The sequence below is a fragment of the Staurois parvus genome, unplaced genomic scaffold, assembly GCF_062004578.1.
Source record: "Staurois parvus isolate SC_StPar_1 unplaced genomic scaffold, SC_StPar_1.0 ptg000155l, whole genome shotgun sequence".
Classification (NCBI taxonomy): domain Eukaryota; kingdom Metazoa; phylum Chordata; class Amphibia; order Anura; family Ranidae; genus Staurois; species Staurois parvus.
The window spans coordinates 12,286,994-12,308,169 of record NW_028317951.1 but is presented as its reverse complement, the minus strand read 5'-3'; the positions used below and the strand labels follow the sequence as shown (position 1 = coordinate 12,308,169).

General features: G+C 43.0%; 1 protein-coding gene across 1 annotated transcript in view; it reads left to right on the top strand.

Moving 5' to 3' along the window:
• Positions 1-21,176, top strand: part of PDCD10 (programmed cell death 10) — a 54,895-nt gene that overhangs the window by 23,377 nt on the left and 10,342 nt on the right. The window contains exon 3 of the mRNA XM_089675465.1: positions 11,864-11,917. Coding sequence (XP_089531591.1) covers positions 11,864-11,917 — 54 coding nt within the window. The remainder of the gene's footprint in view (positions 1-11,863; positions 11,918-21,176) is intronic.

Genomic DNA, 21,176 nt, shown 5'->3' with positions numbered 1-21,176 from the left:
GCTCCCACAGTTGATTTGTTCACACCAAGCTGCTTGCCTATTGCAGATTCAGTCTTCCCAGCCTGGTGCAGGTCTACAATTTTGTTTCTGGTGTCCTTCAACAGCTCTTTGGTCTTCACCATAGTGGAGTTTGGAGTGTGACTGTTTGAGGTTGTGGACAGGTGTCTTTTATACTGGTAACAAGTTCAAACAGGTGCCATTGATACAGGTAATGAGTGCAGGACAGGGGAGCATCTTAAAGAAGAAGGTACAGGTCTGTGAGAGCCAGAAATCTTGCTTGTTTGTAGGTGACTAAATACTTATTTTCCATCATAATTTGCAAATAAATGCTTTCCAAATCAGCCAATGTGATTGTCTGGATTTTTTTTTCTCATTATGTCTCTCATTGTTGAGGTCTACGTATGATGCCAATTACAGGCCTCTCATCTTTTTAAGTGGGAGAACGTGCACAATTGGTGGCTATCTAAATACTTTTTTGCCCCACTGTATGTGCACTGTGTGCAGTTAAAGCCCACCCTTTTGCCATCGTACATATGTATTGGGGTGTTGTAAAGAGGTTAAAGCCGCACAAGATTTGAAAAAAAAAAACCCATGCATGGGGATCACTTGTAGTGCAGGGAAGCAAGTCTAGTTTTGGATAGGGTATGGAATTTGTCCTGGTAAAGGGATATTTTTTTCCAATGAGGATAAATGTTCTGGTGACATTGGTCTTATATGGGAGTTTCCCTCACTTTGGCACAAACTCTGCTTTCCTCTTCAGTACAGAAAGTGAAGGAGATATCTCTACAGCAGGACCGCTCCCTAGTTTAGCCAAGCGTAAATAAAATGGCTGTACGTGAACCCTTAACCAAAGTGTGTTTTTGTTTGTGGGTTGTTTTTTTTTTTTTTTTTTTTTTTTTTTTTAAGTTCTGTGTCCAGAGCAAGCTATGTGGTTTCAGTGTGTCTGTCGTTAACAACATTCTCATGGAAAGTGGCTTTTTTCATTTGGACCTAAAGTGTGTGGTTACGAAAAGGTTATTTTTTTCCCCTGCTTTTAAAGCAGAGTTCCGGGGAGAGAAGAGACAGAGAAGGGACGGCGTGGGTGAGCACATCGCTGGACCCTGGAACAGGTGAGTGTGTGTTTAGTGAAAGTTAGCAGATACAGTTTTTGTAGCTGCTGACTTTTAATAAACACAAAAATTGCGGGAACTCCGCTTTTAGATTGAGCAGTATCGAGTTGGGCTTAACACTGCTCATCCATTCATAGGAAGCCTTGTATTTGAAAGTGGAGAGGTTTGCAGATGTCCAAAGTTCTACCTTAGCAAATCAAAGGAAACCACCTTTGTACTCATAAAATACAGAGCTTCCTCTGAATGGCAGAACCGTGCTCGACTTAGAGCTAATTCTGGGGATGGGAATTCCCCGTGCCAGTGCTGTATACTGTAGTTGCTACTGCTATATAAAGTGTACTAACAGAAGTGCCCACTGGGAGTGCTGTATAAAGGAAATAGTTTGGTCCAAGTAAACCATTTAATTGCATCATAAACCCGGATTTTAGCTTTAACTTTTAGGGTTTACATATAAAAACATTTCCTGAGGCTGCTATTGCTGACTAGCTGAACTAGCTTTAAAGGATAAGTTCACCTTTTTTACAAAAAAATAATAAATGCACATTTTCAAAAAATGCATTTATTTTTTGTTTCTGGAGCCTCCAGAGCATGAAGGTCTCCTGCAGACCCACCAGTATATCTGTGTGCCCCTACAGCAAGTACGGGTAAGCAGATACACGGACAGGAAGATTCAATGAACTACCACCAGCCGCAAAGGATGTCGTGACTTGTAGTTCATTCATTCACAGTACTGTAAATGAATAATGCGGCCGAACAGGCAGAGCCCCGCATGGCGACGTGTTTGTTTTTGGGTTTTTTTTGTGTTTTTGTTTTTAAATTGTGACCGCTAGCAGAGAGAAGATCCCCCGCTAGCTATCACGAGGAGCGGGGACCGGTCCATTCATAACATGTTACACCCTGAATATGGGTATAGCATGTTACGAAAGTTGGATTTATGCTTTTAATAAGCTGACCCAGAAGCATGTAGATGTCTTTACTCTGACTTCCCTTATTCTATTAAAACTAGTGTTTTGTAGAACAAGATCAGCAGTGATGGCCCCAATATTTCTCTGTGGGAAAGGTAATAAAACTTGAACTCAAGGCAACCGGCTACATGTAAAGTAAAATTCTTGTTTTGCATAGCCAGGCTTGTTGGCCTTGTGTTTCTCCATTGTAATATGCTTTTGAAAAAATATGGGGATTCTTCTGGAAATGCTAGTTGACTGGTTGCCTTATTTTATGGCTTCAGTATTTCCGAGTCATTTACCTGAAACAAGTATGCAGAATCAAGATTTCTGACCTCACTGACTTCATGCTTTCTCTGGGATAGTTACTCCATAGTGAAGCCCATTAACTAGCATCTCCTCAAGGCCAGCAATGTGCAGCCTTCATATTTCTGTCATTACTGGTTCCCTTTTAAAGAATAACTTCATGTGATGGAAGCGTAGGCAGGACAGAACACACAAAGAAGATTGAGAACACACAAAGCTTTATTGAACTATGAAAGACACTCAATCAGGACAATTCATGGCACTCTGCGACATGCGGCTTGTAGGGACACCCACGGTAAGTGGGCTCATGGGGCTCAACGGGGCTCTGGCTGTGGAGGCCGCCCTCAATACAGTTCCCACACAGCATACTAGGGGCAACATCAGGTTCACGGGGATTCAAAGGGACTCTGGCTGTGGAGACCGCCCTCAAAACAGCTCCCACACAGCACACTAGGGGCAACATCAGGTTCACGGGGATTCAAAGGGACTCTGGCTGTGGAGGCTGCCCTCAACACAGCTCCCACACAGCATACTAGGGGCAGTTCATGGCATGGGTGGTCAGTGCACACACAAGGGACAGTTCATGCCACAGGTGGTCTCGCCAATAAGAGGGAAAGCGAGGAGGGGGCTAAAAGGCTTGTAGTCCAGCACCAAGGACAAAAGAAAGGTCTCTGTGGCAGATTGTAATCCAACAATGGGTCATCACAGGAACAGTTTAGGGAGACATATGCTCACGGATCTGACAGGCTGCCCGGTCCCCCAGGGGTAAGATAATAGGACACAGATACCTGTTGGGGTCCGGAGGAGGAGAGTAGTCCCTCCCCTAGGCTTGGGGGGTCTCAGGCAGCTGGCCGGTAATCCCCCTTGGCTTGGGGGTCTCAGGCGACAGGCAGGCAATCCCCCTTGGCTTGGGGGTCTCAGGCGACAGGCAGGCAATCCCCCTTGGCTTGGGGGTCTCAGGCGACAGGCAGGCAATCCCCCTTGGCTTGGGGGTCTCAGGCGACAGGCAGGCAATCCCCCTTGGCTTGGGGGTCTCAGGCGACAGGCAGGCAATCCCCCTTGGCTTGGGGGTCTCAGGCGACAGGCAGGCAATCCCCCTTGGCTTGGGGGTCTCAGGCGACAGGCAGGCAATCCCCCTTGGCTTGGGGGTCTCAGGCGACAGGCAGGCAATCCCCCTTGGCTCCTGGGGTCCCCCTTCCTCAAATGGGGCTTAGGCAGAGTCTGGCAGCGTCTCGGGCAAATGCAGAGGAATTGTGGAATGTAGTGCAATTGTCTGGGGCTGGAATACTTGTTCACAGGTGCCAGAAGTTGGTCAACTCCATGCAACACAGGTGTGAAGCAGTTCTCAAACCGTGGTTATACAACTAAATATTCAGTGGTTCACAGGAAAGCTAAATCTTCAAGCATTTTTTTTTTTCAGTTTATACAGTAAATGTTTGAATTTTTGTAAAGAAAAATGCAGACACTGCTATTTTTGGAACAGCCTAGTATTTTTCTTCATTTTCTGTAAAGTAATAACAAATTTTGAAACATTTTTCTTCCTGTTTTGATTTGGATTACTGTCCAGTGTTCCCAATACATTTGCGTGTATGGAAATAAAAGCTATTATGGGGATTTTGAGCTTTACTCACTTTTTTAAGTACACTATTTTGAACACAACTGTACTTTTGATAAACGTAATCAAGACCTAAAAAGTTGCATGCTCTGTTTAGTGTCTTGTTCACACAAGCGGTAAATGGGCAGCACAAACATGCTTTTACTGTGCGCTGAAGGCCAACCAGTGAAGTGGAGGGGGCACCGTCTGTCAAGCTTGCGTATTGGTTGCAGTGCGTTCCCATTAACTTCAGTCTTACCATGCCAAAGTAGGTCTCCTTAAATGAATGATTCACAGCCTTCCTGGATCCCATCTTCAGACATTTGAATGTGCTGGCCACATTTTTTTTTTTTTTTTTTTTTTTTTTAAGATTGGCACCATCCTTCTGTTTATTCCACCACCCACTACAATTAAATGGAGGGTGTTTGTTGTAAGGGGATACATACCATTCTTATGGTGACATAGTGGCATTGTGATTACATTTTACTTTACAAGGAATACAATATGTTCCATTAAAAATGGGTGTATATTGGTTTGCCCCCTTTTTTTTTTTTTTTTTTTTTTTTATTTTTATACAATGTCCTCTGTCCTAGGAGAAGCAGCTTGCCATTCTGCATTTTCCTGTTTATGCAGACATTAATACATATGTGAAAAGTAGCATTCATGCTCATACAAGAGCAGAGAAGATGCTTTAGGAGTAGGTGTACACATGTACTCGCATACAGTTTGCTTAATTCATCCATGTACTGTGCATCCAGAAAGTATTCACAATGCTTAACTTTTGCCACATTTTATGTTACAGCCAATTGATTAAATTCATTTTTTTCCCTCAACATTCTACAATCAATACCCCATAATGATAACGTGAAAGAAGTTAATTTGAAATCTTTGCAATTTATTAAAAATAAAAAAACCCCACATGTACAGAATTATTCACAGCCTTTGCTCAATACTTTGTTGATGCACCTTTAGCACCAATTACAGCTTCAAGTCATTTTGAGTATGATGCTACAAGCTTGGCATGCCTATTTTGAGGCAATTTCTCCCATTCTTCTTTGCAATAACTCTCAAGCTCCATCATGTTGGATGGGGAGCGTTGGTGCACAGCCATTTTCAGATCTCTCCAGAGATGTTCAATCGGGTTCAAGTCTGGGTTCTGGCTGGGCCACTCCAGGACTTTCACAGAGTTTGCCCATAGCCACTCCTTTGTTATGTGGGCTATGTGCTTAGGGTCATTGTCCTGTTCAAAGATAAACCGTCGACCCAGTCTAAGGTCCAGAGTGCTCTGGAACAGGTTTTCATCAAGGATGTCTCTGTACATTGCTGCATTCATCTTTCCTTCGATCCTGACTAGTCTCCCAGTTCCTGCCGCTGAAAAACATCCTCACAGCATGATGCTGCCACCACCATGCTTCACTGTACGGATGGTATTGGCCAGGTGGTGAGTGGTGCCTGGTTTCCTCCAGACATGACACTTGGCATTCAGGCCAAAGAGTTCAATCTTTGTTTCATCAGACCAGAGTGTTTTGTTTCTCATGGTATGAAAGTCCCTTGGGTCCCTTTTTGCCAAACTCCAGGCGGGCTGCTATTTGCCTTTTACTGAGGAGGGGCTTCCGTCTGACCACTCTACCATACAGGCCTGATTGGTGGAGTGCTGCAGAGATGGTTTGTTCTTCTTGAAGGTTCTCCTCTCTCTCCACATAGAAACGCTGGAGCTCTTTCAGAGTGATCATCGGGTGCTTGGTTACCTCCCTGGCTAAGGCCCTTCTCCCTCAATCGCTCATTTTGGCCGGGCGGCCCACTCCAGGAAGATTCCTGGTGGTTCCAAACTTCCATTTACGGATGCTGGAGTCCACTGTGCTCATTGGGACCTTCAATACTGCAGAAATTTTTCTGTACCCTTCCTCAGATCTGTGCCTTGATACAATCCTGTCTCGGAGGTCTACGGACAATTCCTTGGACTTCATGGCTTGGTTTGTGCTCTGACATGCACTGTTAACTGTGGGACCTTATATAGACAGGTTTATGCCTTTCCTAATCATGTCCAATCAACTGAATTTCCCACAGGTGGACTCCAATCAAGTTGTGGAAACATCTCAAGGATGATCAGTGGGAACAGGATGCACCAGAGCTCAATTTTGAGTGTCATGGCAAAGACAGACTGTGAATACTTATGTACATGTCTATTGTGTGTGTTTTTTTTTCTTTTTTTTTTTTATTGCAAAGATTTCAAAACTAACTTCTTTGACGTCATTATGGGGTATTGCTTGTAGAATGTTGAGGGGGAAAAATGAATTTAATCCATTTTGGAATAAGGCTGTAACATAAAATGTGGCAAAAGTTTAAGCGGAGCTCCACCCAAAAGGGGAAGTTCCACTTTAAGTACTTGTCCCCCACTCCCCATTAAGGATTGGCACCTTTTGGGGAAGGAGGGGAGCGGGTAGCTGATCGGAACCTCAATACCCCCCCCCCCCCCCACCACCCCCTGTTACACGTGACAGGTCCAAGAAGACTACAGGACCATTCACAAAGTGCAGTACTTCTCGCGCAGTGGGCACCCGGCTATGAAGCCGCAGGCTGTCACAGCCGTGTGCCTACACTGAAGATGCCGGCGCCAAGGAGACAAGAGGGCCGGTGAAACCAACTGTGGTAAGGACACTGCTGGACGGAGGGACAGTTATGTGGCTGTATTTTAAAAGTCATCGGCTACATTTTTTGTAGCTGCTGACTTTTTTTTTCTCTTTTTTAGCTGGAACTCCGCTTTTAACCATTAGCCGCCCGGCCAATGGCCGTTTGGCGGCTTCAAAAGTGTTCCTGCATTCCGAGTGCACGCCATTTGGCGTGCTCCCGCACATGCGCAGTTTGCGCTAATGCAGAGCGGCGCAGCAGCGCGATCTGTCACCGGCCGTGCACCTCGGACACAGCGGATGACAGATCCGAGTACCGGCTCCCGTTGCTGGTACCATGTGACCTGCTGTGACCAATCACAGCAGGTCACATGACAGTTGTATACAATGGATGGCTTCATTCATGCCATCCATTGTATATTAGTGCCTAGCTGTGAATGGTCACAGCTAATCACATGCACATGTCATGTGATTAGCTGTGACCAAATCACAGCTAAGCACAAAAAAAAAAAAAAAAAACTGAATGAATCAATTTCATTCAGGTAAATGCTTGCTTATAGCAAAGTACCGTATTTTTCGCTCCATAAGACGCACTTTTTTCCCCCAAAAAAAGGGGGGAAAATGTCAGTGCGTCTTATGGAGCGAATATAGAGCGGCCGGTCCGGTATTTCAACCGCCGCCGTGCAGAATACCGGGCCGGCCGCTCAGCTCTGCAGCGGGACCTTATGGAGAGGACTGCTGACCTTTGGGGAGGTGGGGAGCGGGTACCTGAATTGGACAGGTACCCGCTCTTACTTCTTTGTTCTTTATCTTACCTGTTCCTCTATCCAGCGGCGCACTGTCTTCCCGGCTTCTGTAGTGTGGGCACTGGGCATGACAGCCGGGTGCCCAGTGCGCATGCGCAAGAAGCGGTGCTTTTTGTGAATGGTAAGGCGGTACCTGGGACACATGACCGATCCCAGAAGCCGCCGGACCAATCACAAAGCGCAAGTGCTTCTCTCTCATGCGCACTGGGCACCCGGCTGTCATGCCGAGCGCCATTACAGAAGCCGGGAAGACAGCGCGCAGCTGGATCGAGGAACAGGTAAGATAAAGAACAACTCCGAGGAAGTAAGAGCGGGTACCTGTCAAATTCAGGTACCCGCTCCCCCCCTCCCCAAAAGTCAGCAGTCATCTGTACTGTCCGCAGTCTCTGGTCATCCCTGTGCTGTCCCCGCAGTCTCTGGTCATCCCTGTGCTGTCCCCGCAGTCTCTGGTCATCTCCTGTGCTGTCCCCGCAGTCTCTGGTCATCTCCTGTGCTGTCCCCGTAGTCTCTGGTCATCTCCTGTGCTGTCCCCGCAGTCTCTGGTCATCTCCTGTGCTGTCCCCGCAGTCTCTGGTCATCTCCTGTGCTGTCCCCGCAGTCTCTGGTCATCTCCTGTGCTGTCCCCGCAGTCTCTGGTCATCTCCTGTGCTGTCCCCGCAGTCTCTGGTCATCTCCTGTGCTGTCCCCGCAGTCTCTGGTCATCTCCTGTGCAAAAAATACGGTAATTCTTTGCTATAAGCAAATTGTGTGAAAAAAAAATAAAATACTGATCACTTCCCCAAAGTAGTACAATGTTACTATGGTAACATTGTACTACTTTGGTCATAGTAAAATATGAAAAAAATCTTAAAAAAAATGTAATAAAAAATTAAAAATAATAAAAAATTAAAAAAAAAATATATATATTTTTTTTTCATACTGTCACCAGTCAGTGTCCCTGTTCACCGCCATGCCAGTTATATGATGACGCTGTACTGCACTGGTGACAGTATGTAAAAAAAAAAAAAAAAATAGTGAAAATAATTTTTTTAATTTTTTCATTTTCCGAAAAATTATGACAAAAAAATACAACTTCAAAAAACTCGCCATGCCTCTTATGAAGTACGTCGGACTGTCTACTCTGCAAAAAGGGGTCATTTGGGGATATCTGTACTAGTCTGACATTCTTGGACCTCAAGAAATTAGATTGGCTGTCAGTACTTCAGGATTGATACTTTCAGATCTATACCATAGTTTGTGAACTCTATAACTTTCCTACAAACTAAATAATACATCCTAATTTGGGTTATTTTCACCAAAGACATGTAGCAGAATACATCTCGGCCTAAATTTATGAAGAACAACAACAAAGAAAAATGTGTTTTTTTTCAAAATTTTTGGTCTTTTTTTTGTTAATTTAGCAAAAAATAAAAACCCCAGCTGTGATTAAATACCACCAAAAGAAAGCTCTAGTTGTGTGAAGAAAATGATAAAATTTTAGTTTGGGTACAGTGTTGTATGACCGCGCAATTGTCATTCAAAGTATGAGAGCGCTGAAACCTGAAAAATGGCCTGGGCAGGAAGGTGTAAAATTGCACGGTATTGAAATGGTTAAGCACTGTGAATATTTTCTGGATGCATTGTAGACTGATAAAGCCTTTCTCCCGTCTACAACTTAAGAGGAAGAACGCTTAGGATTGGTCTTAACAAGCTCTTGCCTAATAATGAATAGATTGATGCAATAAAGTCATTTTGTCAAACCATGAAAATGGATGAAAGTTGAGGCATTGGATTATATAGTCATGTTTAAACCGAATCTATCATTTGAAAGGCCCACGTAAAATGATCAATTACCAGATAAGAGCTTTGCTTTCCCACCATGGATCCTATCATCCCAAGATAACGGCTATTTGTAGAAGAGATGGATCTTAACCTTTTCCAGAAAGACCCTTCTTCAAGGCTTGTAATCTAAAAGGGTTTAGACACTATACAAATGTTTCCACTCATGTAGAATTTCTTATAAACAGAGCCACAATCTTCTCTCATGATCTGTGTTTAGGAAACGAAAAAAGCTTTTATTTATTTTTTTTTCCCTCCTGCATTATACGGATAATTCTGCTTTGCTTTTGCTTTCCCTATTTTACAGCTTTTTCTGATGTGATAAATTTGATTTATGTGCACCGTGGGAGTGTAAGAGGACAAAAGGCTGTGTGTAAAATTATAGCTTCAATTTGTGCAGTGTCTCCAACTTGAATCAATCTGAGATTTGGCTTTAGAAAAGACCATTGTATTATTTTTGGGCAGCTGGTAAACAGACTGCTCCGTAATGTTTGTGCATCTGTACGGAACCCTCTCCAATAGGAGATCATTTAAACGCATTGCTTTTGGCGGATTGTTTTGTGCTTACATACCAAAACATGCAGATGCTGCGGAATCAGATGTAGATATTTTCTCTGATGTCATATAGAAGATGCTGGCTGCTTGTTCACCTGCTATAAGTCTTGTGGTGCAGTTCTCTACGTGATGCTGCATACTTTCCATACTGCGCTTTGTAGAATGGGCAAGGCACTGCAAGCTTTGCAGATGTGAAAGCTTTTATTGCTCTGATCTGCTAACCCTTGAAATCTCAAATTCACCTCTTTGAGCTGCAATGCAGTGTTTTGGGATTGCAGTAGAAAAATAGATTGCAAAGTATTAAACATTTAAAGTAGTAGTCTGATCTGATGGAGAAATTGGATCTTGTTTTAAAGTATGAAGCTGTTTAAACTGCAAAATGAAATGGTTTACTTTATCCTTATTTACTGCAATGTAAAGGGCTCAAATGCTTTCTAGTGCCTAATGTCCTTTAAAAAAAACAAAAACATGCACACCTTCATTTATATCCACTAACTCTAAACCTAGATTAGAGAATAGAGAAGCCGCTTATCAACCACTGTATTGTGCACTTGTAGCATCTAATCATATTACCTGTAATTCAGACAAGCACCTTTTTTGAGCATATTCGAGTTTGTTGCCAGCCTTTGGAAGGAGATGGGATGACCTAACAATCAGACAGAGCACACGAATATAACTTTTAAAAGTGGGGATTCTGTTTATTACATATCTATATGTTCATTGATAACCTAAGCTCCAGTTTTATAACTGACTGAAGCAACAAGTTTGTTCTAAAGTGGTCCCTTATTGAGATTCTGGGGGCACCTTTTTCCCTGTAGCCTATATCAGCCAGGAATGTGTTTACACTTGTTAAGCTGACTGTTGGCATTCAAGTGGGAGCAATTTTGGGCAGCTGTAAAGCTGCCCAGTTTTTTCTGCAACCACCAGAACATTTGTTCTCCCTATGTGGTAGCAATAAATTTTATGGGTTTTAGTGGTTCCAATGTTGTAGGTGTTGGTGGGTTTTAGTGGATCCAAAGCTAGAAGGTTTTTTTACCTTAATGCATTTTATGCATTAAGGTAAACCACCTGGGTGCGGCTACCTCACTCCCCTGCCCCAGATACTGCCCCACCACTTATACTTGGGGCCCATCTCAATTCAGTGATGTGTATGAGAGCAGAGGCTCTCCCTGGTCTCTTCCTCATTGGCTCCAGCTGCTGTCAGAGCCAGTGAGGAGAGAGCAGGGGGCGGAGCTGAGTCATGCCCTGTATGTGATCAGACAGTGTCCATTCACAGGAGCATGGCTCAGAAGAAATCCTGCTCGAATGCTCTTAAGCACTCGGGGGAGGAGCCAGGCCTGTCGGCGGGGGACCTAAGAAGAAGAGGATCAGTGCTCCTCTGTAGAAAAATTTAACTTGTGTTTTTAATTTAAAAAAAAAACTTTAGAATCCCTTAATTTACACCCCAGTGCATTTGCCTGCACTGAATTGCATGGTACAGCTGCATCATGTCACCCGGTTGCTGTGCATTTTTTAAAGTAGTGCATGCTCTACTTTTTCGGTGCAGTCCAGCACGATTTTATCCCTTTCAAATGAACCACACTGCACTAAGATCACATGTGAACAACGCATTCTTATGCGATTCGTGGTGTGAACTGGTCCTAACTTGGATGCCACACTGTAGGATGTGTGGATGCCTCTGTCAGACCGCTACAATCCATTTTGGTATAGAGAAAGGTGCCCCATCCTCATACCGTAATGCAGTATTCTGTTCCTGAGCAACCTAATCTCAGATTTGAGCGGTCTCGCATCTTGGGGTCTAACAAGTTTTTTATGCAAATGCAGGCTTTCAAAAAGAAGAAAAAAATTGTCAGTGTTGTATCTGATCTTTGGGGGAACGTGGGTTATACAGTTTGTGAGGATGACTAGCTTGGTGGTTTATGGCAGGGAGTATTACAATGAATTGGGCCTAGTTATACATACATTTATGTAAACTTGTATCAGAGAAATGATGGATGATATCATAAACTTTAACTGTCACCTACTTTTGTCACTGAATAATGAAAATAGAATAATGCATTAAATGGCATTATGTAATTGTCTTTTATCTCTCTCTCACATACAGTTAGAACGAGTAAACCTTTCAGCAGCTCAGACTCTCCGGGCAGCATTTATAAAGGTAAGGAAGGTCTGGATTTAAATCTTTTCAGAATGTTTCAGAATGTTTTCTGCTATATGTAAATGCACACAGCTGTTCAATGATGGAAGGGTAGTAATTGCAGATGTAATATCAAGCATTCTTTACAGTGCCTGGATTAACACTTTTTGCACTGATGTAGCCGTGCAAAGCAATGCTTTTTATTATGTCCTAAAGGTCCAAGCAACTATTTTTAAAGCTCAGGAGGTATGTTTTTTTATCATACATCACAGGATTGGTGCTAATGGGATATGCTCCACCTCAAGGATTTTAGATACTGGCAAATAGCAGAGCTGAAACACAGCCTTGCATAACCCTTCTATCTCCTAGCATGCCTTCATTTATTTATTTATTTTTTTTGTGTCCATATATGAGGGACCTTATCTCTCTACAGAGGGAAAGATTGGGCCAAGCAGTGATTGTCTGACCAATAAGTGCTCTGTTATATGTGGAGTCCTGAAGTTCTTTTGCTCCTGGGCAGAGAAGAGCAGCCACAGATGTGCTGGCCTGTTTTTGTTTGGGTGCCAATTTTTTCACCTTGGGTGCTATTGTTTCCTTCTGTACCAAAGCTGCAACATTGTAGGATGAGGCTTCAGTAAACACACCCATACAGCACATGCTTTCACATCTTGGCACTCTCTAACTCTGTAACTCTGGGCACTGGCCTGGACACCACTGAAAAGACTCCTTTCTATGCCATGCAGGTGACAATAGCATGGGCTCTGCCAGCACACAGATGGCTAATGGCATATGGTGATGTTCAGGAAACCCTTCAAAGAGTTCTGTCAGCAGTAGTCCACCTCAGGACTCTGACTCCTTGAGTCAGTAAGTTGAGATGCATAGTCTACCTTGGGACCTTTCCTCGTGAGGATGAGCAAACTGCTAGCGACTTTCTGACCCTTACATTATCCCTTGGAAGTTTTTTATACGGATGTGGTTTATAATAACTTGGTTGCAGCAACCAGTGCCAATCTTACCCAAGATCACCAGTTTGCGGTTTATGTAAGTGCCAAGTCATCCTCCCCCAAAAACGTTCCTGTGCATTGTATGTAGAGGATTCTGTAGGAGATCAATAAACCAGACTGAAGGTAATCTTTTTAGGATCTTAAAGTGTTACTAAACCCAAGACCCTGCATTCACTATATCTGGTCTCCCACAGCACACACAACATGGAAGTGCAATTATTTTAGTAAATATAAACTGCTAAATACCTTTTTCTCATCAGCAGTTAGAGCAGTCTTGTGACTTCAGCTGAGCACTGGTTAAAGCTTGTAGGGGTTTTCTTCCTGCTGTAATAGGATGTAGAACCCCTGACCCTCTGTCTGGACAGTGCTGATTGGCCCTGTTGTGATCATATGCACTCTCCCAAGGAGAAAAAAAAAACTTCTCTAGCAATACACACCAAACTGAGCATGTGTAGAAGGGCTACGGGTTCAGTCTGTCTGATCAGCGTGGACATTTCTTCTTCCGCAGAACAGTTTACACAGCAATCTCCCATGGAGAACCCTGCGAGAATTGGGTAGTTGCACCAGATCCTGCTATCTTATACCTGCACGTGACTCAAACTTTCCTGTGGATAAGATTTCATTCTTGAAGGAACCTTCAGACAAGAGGGTTGAAGCCCTTTTAACCACTTCAATATCAGGCACTTTTACCCCCTTTCTGCCCAGGCCAATTTTCAGCTTTCTTTGCTCTGCTTTCTTTTATCATTTTGTTCACACAAATAGATCTTTCTTTTGGTGGTATTGAATCACTACTGGGTTTTTTTGTTAAACTAAAAAAAAACTGAAATTTTGTAAAAAAAACAAAAAAAAAAAAAGTTTATTTTCTGTTATAAAATTTGGCAAATAAATAATTGTTCTTTATAAATGTATGCCAAACTGTATACTGCTACATTTCTTTGACAATAACTCAAATTAGTGTGTATTATTTAGTCTGTAGGAAAGTTTTATAGAGTCCACATACTATGGTATATATCTGAAAATCAATCAATCCTGATGTAATGACGTCCTATGTAATTTCTTTAGGCCCAAAAATTTTAGGACAGTACAGATATCTCCCAAATTACCTTTTTTGGAAAGTAGACAGTCTGCAGTATTTTTTGTAAGAGGCGTGGCGAGTTTGTTGAAGTTGTACATTTTTGTCATTTTTGGAAAATAAAGAAATGATTTTTTTTTTCACTTATGTTTTAGTTTTTTGGGGGGGTTTTTTTGTTTTGTTTTTTTACATACGGTCACTAGTGCAGTACAGCGTCACTATATAACGAGAAAGTCCATACTCAGCTTTAATATGAGGGGGTGTACATCCAAATTGGAGGAAGGGTTTAGGAATTACAGCTCTTAAAAGTAGTCCCGCCCCCCCCCCTTTTCAATGGACCAAAAGTACTTGGACAAATTTTCATTTTTAATATTTTAGGAATCCTTTACTGGCAATGACTGCCTGAAATCTGGAACCCATGGACATTACCAAAGACTGGGTTTCCTCCTTTCTGATGCTTTGCCAGGCTCTAACTGCAACCGTCTTCAGTTGTTCTTTGTGGTATTTCTGCCTTTTTAGGTTTGCCTTCAGCAAGTAAATTGCATGCTTAATTGGGTTGAGATCAGGTAATTGACTCGACCATTCTAGAATATTCCACTTCTTTTCCTTTAAAACCTCCTGGGTTGCTTTTGCAGTGTGTTTTGGATCATTGTCTATCTGTACTCTGAAGTGCAGTCTAAGCAACTTTGCTGCATTTGGCTGAATCTGGGCTTACAGTATATCTCTAAACACTGCAGAATTCATCCAGCTGCTTCTGTCTTTTGTCACATCAATAATATCAATGACCCAGTGCCACTGGAAGCCATTCATGCCTATGCCATCACACTGCCTCCACCATGTTTTACATATGGCGGCATGTGCTTTGGATCATGAGCTGTTCCAAGTCTTCGCCACACTTTTTTTCTTGTCATTCTGGTACAGATTAATCTTAGTTTCATCCGTCCAAAGAATGCTTTTCCAGAACTGGTCTGGCTTTTTTAGATGTTTTTTTGACAGTCTAATCTGGCTTTTCTATTCTTCAGGCTTATGAATGGTTTGCACCTTGTGGTGAGCCCCCTCTGTATTTTGCTCTCGTGAAGTCTTCTCTTGATTTGTAGACTTTGACAATGATACGCCCACCTCCTGGAGAGTGTCCTTCACTTGTCTGGATGTTGTGAATGCGTTTTCTTTACCATAGAGAAAATCCTTTGATCATCCACCACTGTTGTTGTCTTCTGTAGATGTCCATTCCATTTTATGTTGCTGAGCTCGCCAGTGCATTCTCCTTTCCTCAGAATGTACCAAACTGTTGATTTGGCCACTCCTAATGTTGCTGCTATCTCTGATGGATTTTTTTTTTTCCATTTTTGAGGTCTTACAATGGCCTTTTTCACTTGCATAGACAGCTCCTTTGAACGCATGATGTAGGTTCACAGCAATAATTCCAAATGCAAATACCACACTTAGAATCACCTCCAGACCTTTTACCTACTTAATTGATGAAGAAATAATGGAGTAGCCCACACATGGCCATGAAACAGCTTTTGATTCAATTGTCCAATTACTTTTAGTCCCTTGAAAAAGGGGCATGGCACAGATTGGTAACGGATCTTGCCGCAGCGCAGTCCTGCGAGAGCGCACGCAAGATGCCAACCGGGATCAACGAAAGTCCTGATCGGCCGTCAGTTTGCTGTTGGCCGAGAGGGAACTGGTTAAAACATAGTTTTCCAGGTAGAAGTAGCCTTCTGTCACTATAATGGTAGTCTGTTCGTTTAGGCCATGAGGGGCAAATTTCTCTGTTTTCCAGGACCTGGAACTTTTTTTTTTTTTTGGAGGCCCTAAGCTTCTGCATAGATGTTCTGGGAGATGCCCTCTACCAACTTCCTGAGTAAGCCTCATAACTGTTCACATGAGATTTATCTGATGGTTCAAATAGCCCAAACCCAATAAGAACTGGAATCCTTCTAGGTTGGGGGCTAAAGCCCTCTTACAGTGAAGTGACATCCCCACTTGTTTAATTTGAGGGACTTTGTTGGCCTTGTAGCTGTCTAGACCTGGGAAGTCTTGAACCAGCCCATTATACCCAGGGGCTACAAGCTTGCTGCCGCTTCCCTTCACAACTGCCAGTGTGCATTTCTGCTCCCTGCAGGGAGTCTGCTCTGTTTAGAAAATCAGAGGTTTTTCTTCTGACCTGTTTACCATTCCTAAGCCAAATAGTGGAGTGTGCCCCATTGTGATCTGAAGACTCAACAGATATCTTTCAGTACAAATGTTCTGGATGGATTTTGTCCGGTTAACGACTGCCTCCATTTATCCAAAGAATATTCTATTCTTGAAAGATAGAGTATGCTTTTCTCCACATTCCTTTTGTGCAGTTCCACCCGTGCCATCTGCGGTGTAAGGTGGAGAAGCAGCATTTTCTGTTTTGGTCCTGCCTTTCAGGCCTATCCATAGCACCCTGGATTTTCTCCAGATTGCTGACTGTATTTTTTCCCTGGGGGCAGGGATTCCCATTTTATGCTAAATTGACATCTTGCTCTTGGGTAAACAATTTGTCACAAATGCTGTCAGCAGGGTGTCCAATGGATGGTGCAAACTCTGCAGAGCTCCCTTCAGATCCTCAGCCTCCAAAAGTCTGTGTTGGTTCTATCTCTCCACTTGAGCATCTGGGCCTAGTCTTGGTCACGACAAAGCTCACCTTTTTTTGTTTCCTTCTAAAAAAATATTTGGTCTGTGGTTCAGAATCTTTAGTCCATGGTTCACCCCTCAGATTGCTTCTGCATTAAGGTACTAGGCTTAATGGTGACCTCCTTTGAGACAATCCTGTATGCCCAGTTTCATTAGACCGTTGCACTTTATCTGTGTGAGACAGAAGGGCTTAGTCTCTGGAGTTACCCATACTGCTGACCAGTAAAGGAGGATTGCCCTGGCGTGGTTTATGTCCAGACCAGTGTTGGAATTGGGGAAATCATTTGAGAGATCCATCCAGCCAAGGAATAGTCAAAACAATGCCATTGTGGTGCCCTACTTTAACCACCAAGGGTGCACCAGAAGTCATGACACACACAGGAAAGCAGAGCTATTTATATCCTGGGCAAAACCTCTTGTTCAGGCCCTGTCCACAGTGTCCATTCTGGACATGGAGAACTGGCAAGCTGACTTGCTCAATCATCCACATCTGTATCAGAGACTGGTCTCGGAGGTATTTTAGATGTTCTGTCATGAGTGCTGCATGCCAGATGTGGTCCTTCTGGCATTCAGGTTTGATAATACAAGATAAAAATTGTTGCCAGGACCCTGGGATCCAAAGGACTTTACAGTTGATGACTTTGTGACTCTCTCTCGGATCGGATCAACTTGATTTTAAGCCTTCCCTTCTCCAGTTCCTTTATTGCTTGCTCCATAGAATGGGGACAGAGCAAGCAAGTTGATTCTTACTGTACAGACTTGGCCTGGGAGAGCTTGGCACATGGACATAGAAAAGCTTCTAATGGATTCTCTGTGGTCCTCTCAAATTTCCCAGACCTTCCTTCTAAAAGGCCTGTGTACCATCCTGTTCCACTGTCACTGGCTTTAATTGCATGGCTGTTTTTTGAAGCTCAGATTCTGAAGGGCAGGGGTTAATCGGACTTTGCATAAATGCTACTCCCTGGTGATGACAGTCTGCCACCGCACTTTGAAAGCATTCTTTGCTGGTGTTAGGAGTTGTATCACCTCAGGAAGTACTGTAAATTCTGGCCTTTAGTTGAGTCTGGACAAATCATGGGCCTTGAGGACCATTAAAGGTAAGGTGTCCCGTCAGGGCGGTTTCTTTAAGTGTGCATAAAAGTGGCCACCCGCCCAAGTCTATAACTGGCTTATGAAGCAAGGACACATAAACAGGCATCACATAGTGAAAAAAAGGGGGAGAGAACAATGTTCTTGGACAACTTGCCAGCCAGCTTGCTAACAACCGAATTAACCTGTCTAACAGTATGCGTTTATAACAGGGGTTTAGTTAGCACACATTTGCAAATACATACGTAAGCCACAGAGCCACGACACGGCACCCTGATCATCTGTGGTCCTAACTCTAAAATTTGTGAGTCCCCATAGTAGAGGCACATGCATTTAATGGATAGATCAAGGGCAGGTGGACCTGAGGGAGCCACCCCTCTTAAAGGCAAAGGAGTGCACTGGACCCCAGCATGTAGCACAATGGCAACCAGGGCCCTAGTGCACCCACGTACCAAAAAACTCAAACATGCATAAAAGTGGCCACCCGCCCAAGTCTATAACTGGCTTATGAAGCAAGGACACATAAACAGGCATCACATAGTGAAAAAAAAGGGGGAGAGAACAATGTTCTTGGACAACTTGCCAGCCAGCTTGCTAACAACCGAATTTCTTTAAGTGACCTTTTTCTGCTAATTCTTTGAGAGCCTTTGTTCAGGGAGCAGCTCATATACTGCCTTCTGTGGGACCTTCAAGTGTAGTTGGGTTCAAATGGTGGTTTTTGAAGAACCCATCGGTACATTTTCTCCCTGTTTTCTGGTTTGATTGCTTATCTTGTGGCCATTAACTTGGTTTGGAGGGGGACTTCTCCCGCAAGGTAACATTTCTTGTTCATACAAGATCAAGTTGTTTAGCATGCTATAACTTCCTTAACCCAAGGTGGTATTTTTCTTCCAATTTGACAGAGACATTGTTTTAACATCTTCCTGTACTCCACCTAAGCATCTAAGAATGCTGTTCAAATCTACCTCTCATCTATGGCCTGTCTTAATTAGTTTGTTTCCCTTTTTGTGTTGCTTGAGCTTTCTTGGGAAGGGCAGGCTGCTTCTCATGCCAGCATTGCAAGGTAGATTCACAGCTAATCATTCAAGCCTATGACCTTTAAAGGAAGGTTCCCCCTTTTCTAGTCAAAGCTCATTTTCCTGGAAGCCCCCACCCCACTGGGATTACTTTTGGACATTGGTCTAGGAATTAACTTACACTGTCTTGTGATGTACAGTAAAGGAAATAGGACTTTTTACTTGCTTGTAAAATCCTCTTTCTTGAAGTGCATTACAGGACCCTCCCTTCTGCATCTATAATCACTCTTCTATTGCTTGCTACAAAACTGAAGGCATGCTGAAGTAGAATGGGATAGGTTTTAGCTTTGGTCATTCGCCGTTCATGTGTCCTGTCATGCACTTCAAGAAAAGGATTCTGCAGGTGAGTCAAAAATTCTATTTTATATTTCAGAGCTTTTTTTTGTTTTTTGTTAGGAAACCTACAATCAAAACAGTAATTCAGGGGAAAGACAAATTTGTCAAATGTTTCAGACATGCAAAAAAAGCTTGTAAGGCCACCTGTTCCTTAACTCAAAATTGGACCTAGAGCCAGGTAACTAAGGCAAGCCAGAGATATCGATCTTCTTCCCTACCACCATGGGTGGAATGAAAGAAACTCTCGATTCCCTCATCAACACAGTTGGTGGGGAGCTTTCCCATCTCGCAGAATACAATTACTGCTAGTAGCCTGCGGCTACTAGCAGTAATTGCATGTAGAAAAATCCGACAGGCTGATTGTAACCAAATCGATCAATTGATCAACTTTGGTACAATCAGCCTGCATATACATGGTGTGCAATTCGGCCAGTCCCTGCTGCACTGGCCAAATTTTGATCCATGTATGGCTGGCTTAAGGTGTCCAAGGATTGCAGCTGGTGCTTTGTCTTTCTATTGCTATCACACATGATTTGTCTTCCGAATAGGTGTGATTGGCTTCTGCATTTATTTATTTTTGACCCGTGTCCCTTTTTTGGAGATTGTTATAGCCCAATTTTAGGGCAAATTCAAAATAGGGCAGAAATTGTACATCGTTGTACAAGCTTTATTTGCCTAGTATAACTGCTTACAGTCCTTCTCTGGCCACAGATCCATTTTACATGCCGCTGGAAAGTGTTTTTGAATTGTGGAGGAGCTGCTGGGTATGCACAGCAGTCAGATTTTTTTGACATTTCAGCGCATCAAACAGCAAAGCTTGCTCTCCTCAAAAAGCATTGTTTGGTGCATATTACGTGCTTCTACTCTTTTTGAATTGTAGCTTATTATGGGCTTTGAGGCTCTGTTCACATCTGGACGTGTTTGTATTGTGGGCAGAATCGCTGCAATTCTGCTAGCGATCCCAAAACACTGTGCAAAAATGACAGGTCGCACCATGTGTGTTCAGGTGCCCTTCATTTTCTGTTTCAATTGTCACTCGATAAATCGTGGCAAACCGCTTTGTATAAAGCTCGTCACTCAAAAAGGAGCAGGAGCTTCTTTGTGGGCGACAAGCTTCGCACAATGCGGTTTGTTGGGTGACACCCGTGGCAGAACTGCACCGCGTTTTAGGTGCCATTGAAGAGGAATGACACACAAACATGCGTGGTGCGACTTGTCATTTTTGCACAGCATTTTGTGATTATAGGCAGAATCATACCGTTTCTGTCCATGATATAGAAAACGCCCAGATGTGAACTGAGCCGTTTTGGATAGAACAAGGGAGGGTTATAACCCATCAGGTTTTTTTATTTGTTTTGATTTTTTTTCCATCTGTGTCCCATTGGCTGTGGGGCAGGAAGTGAAATGAAATCTCTGCAAACAGGAAGTGAGAGGAAATTCCTGCAAATAGGTTCCCCTCTATTACATTTCTGAGGACAAATCAAAATTTGGGGTTTTACTTTCAGTAATGGTAAACAGGACAAATAGAGTGAATCTCTTAATGGGGCAGGGGGTAGAGGCACGGACAAGTGCTCTAATCCCTCTCCAGTATATCCATAATTTTAAGAATATATTTTGCCTTTAATTATACTTTAACTTTTGAAGAGATAACTAGAATTGACAAGTAAACTCTCCACAGAAGAAGAAACCGAATCTTGGACAGTTGTCACCTGAGCAAGTGTTGCCGTGAGAGGATTTTCCCCTGTCCTGATAACCAGTCAGAAGTTTGTATTTTACTTGCATTTAACCCCTGTGACATTGGTCACCAGGATGTATCTGTTAAAAAGAAGACCGTTGATTTGTAGATACTCAATAGCTGGCTATTACTTATTTAAGTGTACTGCTCCCTATCAATCTCTGATGGAGGTATACACAGTTCACTATAGTGTAATATCAGCTCTGTATCTCCGTAACAGAAGTATATTGTCTGGCCATTCCATTTGTTTCATGTACTATTTAAAATTCTTCTGATTGTTAGAACACAAGTTTTTCTTTAT